This window comes from Haliotis cracherodii, unplaced genomic scaffold, assembly GCF_022045235.1.
Source record: "Haliotis cracherodii isolate W230 unplaced genomic scaffold, xgHalCrac1.p SCAF_2, whole genome shotgun sequence".
Lineage (NCBI taxonomy): Eukaryota > Metazoa > Mollusca > Gastropoda > Lepetellida > Haliotidae > Haliotis > Haliotis cracherodii.
This window is the reverse complement of record NW_027266275.1, coordinates 59,223,392-59,230,639: the sequence shown is the minus strand read 5'-3', so window position 1 is coordinate 59,230,639 and position 7,248 is coordinate 59,223,392. Positions and strand designations below refer to the sequence as shown.

Sequence of the window (7,248 nt, the reverse complement as noted above, 5' to 3'; positions counted from 1 at the left end):
TTCCAGCGGGTAGATTATCGTGTCCGATGTCTTTAGCGAGGTACTATAAATACCTGGTACATGTATATGTAGGTACATGCATATTTATTCTCTTTGCAACACATGTCCCACTTTCCACTCGCTTCGCAATCTGATGGCAACAGGCACAAATTGAATTAATCTGGTGAACTAAATATTTTATCACATAAATTCATCAGGAATTCTTTGATAAACAATTTATGAGAAACAAAATGAAATAATAACGCTAACTGTATAACATTACAGTTTATTGACATTCCATGAAATAAGAATCATATTTTAATGAAGTCACGCTCGTCAGCTAGTAACTCTGCTATAGTGAAGAACAGTCGCCTTTGGTAACAGTCAGATCATCAATGGCAATGTCACTTCTGTGGGCACTGCCAATGTCGCCTTCTATTTTAACCTAAAACAAGGAAGATCGGCGTTACACATGAAGCAATGGTACAAATGGTTAACGGTGCATTTGTGATACGGTTTTCATGTTTGGCTCGTGGTATCGCTGTAACATATCTCACGCATATCTCATCTCACTAAACAATTCAGTTTGAATTTTGAACCTGACAATTCAGCATGTGCAATCTGTTTGAGTGATATAGCATTGGTTCCATATCCTGTTAGGGACGTACCACGTCTAGCAGTCAACTCACCTTGAAATCCCCAGTTTTAACTTCAAGGTTGGTCATGTAGTGATGCCACCCGTGACCCTGATCACCAGACACAGTGTGCAAGTTCATATCATGGCCTCCTGTTTGCAACCCTAGTTTCAGACTTCCGTCGTCATGGCCATACATGCTGTAGTAGACGCTCAGACAGTAGTTGCCTGCAGCAAATGTCTCGGACAAGAGGTAGCCTTTCTTGTGTTCATTTCCCGATGCTTCAAGGTAGGCATAGTAACCTGAAAGGTAATACATAATAAAGGGTTCTGTTCGTTTTCATAACTATATGTAATGAAAAGGCATTCATGGTCAGAATAAAATTCCACGGAGATAATAAATATTACTATTGCTTTGGGGTTTTTTTTTTCGTTTTTCAACTCGCCCAGATGTATTATTTACTTTTTGACTCCGGTATAGAGTTTTTGTACTAAGCATCTGCACGCCGAAACACTTCAAGAAACAAATCATAAATTTCACATGATTTCCATAGCGTATAAGTACTACCTAACAAACCAAGAAATATTTGTCATTGGACAATAAATTGAATCATTGAATTGGTGAGTCTGGACGTGCTGCGCCATTGGTGATATACTGCAGACAACCCACTTTTGTCTGGCTACCGTCAGCCCGGAAGCCTGGCTTCCTATGTATTTCTGTTTGGCATAACAAAATATCATTAAATCATATGACACAGCTAATAATCGTCAATTCGGAAATGTCATTACGTGGAAGATTTTACGGGGTTTCAGAGTGTACCAATGGCACGCTAGTAACACCCCCATCACTCACCGCTTGATGACCCGGAGTGATCAGTCGTGGGTCCTGTGTGTGAGGTCGGAGTGCTTCCTCTCGTACGGATCCAGTTAATGTCTCCACCATTCTGCCATTTGCAGAGATCAGTTTGGAAATTGCATGTTTCAGAGGCTACATGAAAAGATCAAAACACGTACCATTAATGATCGAATGTCCAAAGTTTCTTAATGAATACTAAAATTAAAATTATGTTTAAGCCTTATTGATGCGACTGCTCAGTAATATATTTCAGCTGTTGTGTTAGACATGTTTACATCCGACCGAATGGGGATCGGTTGGTTCATATGCATACCGTATTCGACGTACGAAGCGCCCATGGCGCTCTCAAAATTAGAAATAGGAGGCTCTTATTAAAATATTATTTTTGCTGAAAAAAAACAGAGTGGAAAGATAAATTTCGTGTTCATGTACGACAGATATATTTTTCCAGAATTTATTGCCAATAATTAAGGTTGCATTTAACACACGAGTGCATATCATACGCGAATAAATAAGTCTTGTGAACATTGATCAATCGGAAGGATGGCTAATTGGGATTGTTCACTAGACAATATATTCGCAAATATCGCCGTGGGCGCTTATTAGAGCGGGGCGCTTATTACGTCGAATACGGTAACTTGGCCGTGTATTATCGCATCACGATGGCGTCGCTCCTTGCTAGATTTTTTAACAACATGTTTATCTGAGCCATTTTTCAGACCACCTCAGATAAGGCACGTATGTTGGTAATGTGACTCCATTTAAAGATCACGAACGCTTTTGATATGGCTATTAAACTTACACGTAGAAGGATTTGAGTTGCGTTTCCCCGAATGAGTTACACAGTCGTAGTAGATTTGTATTTCCTTAATGTCCCCAGGGCTAAGGTGGGTTCTCTGTCCAATCGAAACCCCTGTCTTTTTGACGATGATCGTTGGCTTCGAGCGGTCTATAGCGAAGCTATAAGCGTTGTAATGCATCACAGACTCGTAGTCATAAGGCATCCCATATGTGTCGGCTTCTACAGAGCTTTTACGGTCAAAGTTGTGTTCATGGCCTGAATTAATAAAAATCATTTGAAGTATGGGTGAGGTGGTATGCTGAATTGAAGATTTCGCCTTGTGATATTCATTGTGTTGACACCGCCAAAGAGGTTTATTAAAAAGTATATATTAACTAATGAATCAGTTCACTTTAACGAAACATTTATATTACTATCTAAAGATAAACTACAGTGAACTACGTTTATAACGAACAAACTTATAATGAAGTGACGGATATAATGAACTGTTTTTTGGATCCCGGCCATTTGCGGTATCCTTTAGTTGAAACGCTTATAACGAACTACGGTTATAACGAAAGAAAATATTGGTCCCTTTCAATTCGTTATAACCGAAGTTTACTGTTATCGTGTTACATACATTAACAGTTACCAGCAGATTGATGTAGCCCCAGAAAACTGAATTGAACAAAATAACTTCCAAAACGACCTTTCATTATGTGACTTTTCTCTATACTGGGTTAGCTGAGGTAACCGGATCTTTGTGCTGCTCCCTGTCACATAAAAATAACAAATTGAAGTTGTAATATCAAAATTGTCCACAGAGAGCAGCACAGATATTCGGATCTACACTAATATCCCCTTACGTGGTTTTATATCAAAAACATGTACCCTTCATGATGTTGCTCCATTCAATAGTGATGTAATTATCTCTGTCGGGACGACTCTGCTCGTGCCAGAACCCCAGGGAGTGCATGGTCTCGTGCATGACGGTTCCTAACCTCATGCATCCATTGCCGAGAGTCACGACATCCACGCCACTGTGACGTCCTACAGGAGTATGGCACCTGCACCAACATACATTTTATGGACTCAGTGGTATGTTTCGAAATGTCCCATTTGTTATATCGACACCGCAGTGCATGTTGCAGTTAAATCAGTTTGTGCTGGAAGGAAGAAACCTGCATTGATTGTTGGAGATATGCGATGAAGTAAACCAAACCAAACCACTCATTGTAACAATCTGTTCCCATTCCCAAACAGAGGGTGATGGAGACATATTGTCCCCTATAACTTGGCCATGCATTACCCTTGAATTTGCCGTTTTGATTACACCTTCAGCGCAGTTACATGGACGAAATACAACCCCTTGTTAAAATATTTCCAAACAAACTACACGTTTGGTGAGCTTTCATTTCAGTTTAACACTCATTTGATGGCTGGAACGACACACGATCAGTCATTGTAATTTTTCCTTCTTATGTATAGAGTACTTTGGTTATGGTTTGCATCACCTGTCATGCATCAGTTCATATGTTTGCAGGTTAAGCCCTCCTTCATTGTTTGTTTGTTGTTTAACGCAACACTATTCCTAATACATAGGAACTCAGATTTCCGGGCCGACGGTAGCCGCATTATTCTAGCTGCATGACAGCGGTCTGTAAATAATCGAGTCTAAACCAGACGATCCAGGGATTAACAACATGAGCATCGATCCACGCAGTTGGAATCGAGCCAAGTCGCGAGCCTGACCACCGGATCCCGATAGTCGCCTCCCGAGACAAGCATGGGTTGCTGAAGACCAATTCTACCCCGGATCTTCACGGGGAAAGACAAGCATGGGTTGCTGAAGACCAATTCTAACCCGGATCTTCACGGGAATAGACAAGCATGGGTTGCTGAAGACCAATTCTAACCCGGATCTTCACGGGTACAATTCCTTCTTCAAGTCATGTGACACAAGCATATGTTTACCTTCTATTTTTGTATCTTTACACTTTGCATCAGAATGATTTCAAGTAAATGGATCAGGTGAGTATGTAGAACTTATGAAAGTTGAATGCATACTATTATCCAAGCAACTTGCTGATTAGTACAGTTTTGGTTTTGAAAGCATGATGGGTGCAGTTAGTTCTGCATATATGGACGATGTGCAAGAATACAATTATACAAGAAATAAGCTGAATAGTACAGTTCTGGTTTAAAATGAAAGATGGGTACAGTTGTACCATTGGGCGATGTGCAAGCGATATAACTGAATAGTGTAGTTTTTGTTTCAAATGCATGATGGGTACAGATAGTTCTACAAATGGACGATATGCAAGCATACACTCGTGCAAGCGATATAACTGAATAGTACAGTTTTTGTTTCAAAGTCATGATGGGTTCAGCTAGTTCTACAAATGAACTATGTGGTATTTACCCCGATCCTCCCGCGTATCGTATGTAGGCATGCTCGTTTGTGCGGGGTTTGAAAGTGATGCACGCTTTGCCATTGACCTTGGTCTTCTCATGAATTGTCTGCATGGCAGTATGTATGGTACTCTCCTCAGACGATGCTACATTAGAAAATATATGTGATAACCGAGATATGCATAGCAACGTGTATGAAGTGCTCTCTGATTACGTTAAAATTCATTGTTGTTACGGCAGCATTCATGTGGCTGTCCTATATTCAAAACTATGTCATTGAAACATTTGAAATTTTGAAAATAACTATTTTGGAATGATTTCAAATTATAAATGTGATATTAATTGTTTCAATTTCCAATTATTGTATGTATTCATGCACATGTATTGAAATCCAAATTCATCTTTAATTGTTTATATTTGTTCAGAACAACTTTTCATTGCTTACAGAAATGATGGGTGTCAATTTCGAAAGGAACTTCGCCATTTGGCCATCGGTAGTTTTTGTCTCTTCTCGCATTTCTGTCCTGTAAAATAGACATGTTTTGACAATACCGAAGTTTGCATATATCGCAATGATTGAAAAAAATCATGTTATGACATGATACTTTAAATACTTTTCCATTTTTCTCATCATATTTAATCATACACAAAACAAAATGCCTTACGTTGGGGTTTTGTCCTGGCATGAGAATGATATCTCCCTCGAAGAGGCCTGGCCAAAACAAATATTCATTTGGTTTATATAGTAAAATACTTTTATGACAAAAATGAATGCGTGTGTGGAAAGTGAATGCCTGGATCATATCCTTAAACAGGTGCAGTGGTGAGGTGAAATTTTAATATCGCGTTCAAAACTATTCCACTTATATAGCGACGTGATAATTGAGAAGACTTATACAAACTTTCGAAGAAAATCTTAATAATCTTCATTATTTGTGAACCTACCAGGGGTTTCCTCCGGGTACGCCTCTAGAAAAATAAAACAAGAATGGAACAATGAATAAATGAACATTATCTTCAAATTTCACAAATAAATGCAAAAATTACAAAACAATTATATGTTCATTTATATATCAATTTCAACAAACACCTTGTCACTGAGTCTATTGTAGCATATGTGTGTCATTACTGAGACTTAAATTGGTGGATGATGCATGTCATGGCATCCCAATTGCGTGGATCAATGCTCATGATGTCAATCACTGGATTGTCTGGTCCAGGCTCGATTATTACAGACCACCGCTATATAGCTGGAATATTGCTGAAGGCGGCGTTAAAAAACAAACAAAATACCAAACTGAGATGACGGTATGTCCACAGATCACAAACTGGCTTCTTGCATGCATTCACTTGTGGTTGCCAGTCATTAGGATAAGGTAGTGTAGCCAGGTGACGTGGTATCACACCATACATGAATATTGCCTTACATCAGCCAAACAGTTGATAAACAGATTTAGAAAAAGAATGTGATTCGTTTATAAATAAACGCTTGTAAAAGCGCTTACCTCAAAGCTATATGTTTATGTATCATATTGCACTTACCATCGAAGTCTGGAAGCTGAATAAGAGAAACGAAGATTTTTTATTTCTTCACAAATAAGGTGTGACTCAAACTTTTGTTTAATGTTTAAAATTTGATCTTTAAGTATCTGGGGTATGTCGGTCTCTTTCCGTTAATACAATTATCCATTAATCTTAAATTCAAACTTAATCAAGCGTTTACTTTGTATGGTTTTAGAAAAGTTACGAAAATTTAATCAATAGTGATTTATTAAGTGAGTGAGTGAGGGTCTTCGGCATGACGAGCGAGCGCTTTAATCACTAGGCAACCCCGACCGCCCCTATCGCCTATTAAGAGCGGTATGTGTAATATACTGACCTGATCTATTGGTACAGCAAGAGCATGCCCAACGAATAGGATGAGAACAACCCCCAACATGGTGCCTTCAAGAAGCCGTTCTGAAGATATAGTGAGTAAAGAAGCTATTTATACTGATCTCTGTTCTTGATAAGGACCGTGGGAGCGGACGTTTGGCAATTGTCAAAGTGCTTCGTGTTGATTCCAAAAGTCGCAATGTATATCTAGCTCCTTTAAGTGACAACAAACCCTTTGAGATAAAAGGCAAGTGCTCCTTTCAAAATATAGCAGACTTTGGTAACCGAACACTACAGCCATTCTCAACCTCAATGTTAATGACATCAGAAATCGGCTAGGACTTGACATTCACAAAAGCATGGGGAGAAGTTTCTGATGTTTGTGATGAGCATGCGACGTGGCTTGTGACAATATCTACATCTAACAACTGACGAAAAATCTGAATCCTGTTTCGGATAAACGAGGGCATCTGGCTTTCCATGGAATAAACGATCTGACTTTCTTGGATTCGAAACTGTCTGAACCGGTCTGGTAGCCTAGTGGTTAAAGCGCTCGCTCGTCACGCCGAAGACCCGGGTTCGATTCCCGACATGGGTACAATGTGTGAAGCCCATTTCTGGTGTCCCCCGCCGTGATATTGCTGGAATATTGCTAAAAGCGGCGTAAAACCATACTCACTCACTCAATCATTATTTATACGTCAATCTGGA

At 39.3% G+C, this 7,248-nt stretch overlaps 1 protein-coding gene across 1 annotated transcript; it reads right to left on the bottom strand.

Moving 5' to 3' along the window:
- Positions 1–245: 245 nt before the first annotated feature.
- LOC139468298 (astacin-like) lies at positions 246–6,625 on the bottom strand. Its single transcript, XM_071250178.1, has 11 exons — positions 6,542–6,625; positions 6,205–6,220; positions 5,608–5,631; positions 5,328–5,374; positions 5,108–5,186; positions 4,673–4,808; positions 3,142–3,317; positions 2,272–2,526; positions 1,467–1,601; positions 669–916; positions 246–424 (listed from the first exon to the last, which is right to left on the bottom strand). The coding sequence occupies exons 1-11, from the start codon at positions 6,599–6,601 to the stop codon at positions 332–334; spliced, it is 1,269 nt and encodes a 422-aa protein (XP_071106279.1). The 5' UTR covers positions 6,602–6,625; the 3' UTR covers positions 246–331.
- Between the last annotated feature and the right edge of the window lie 623 nt (positions 6,626–7,248).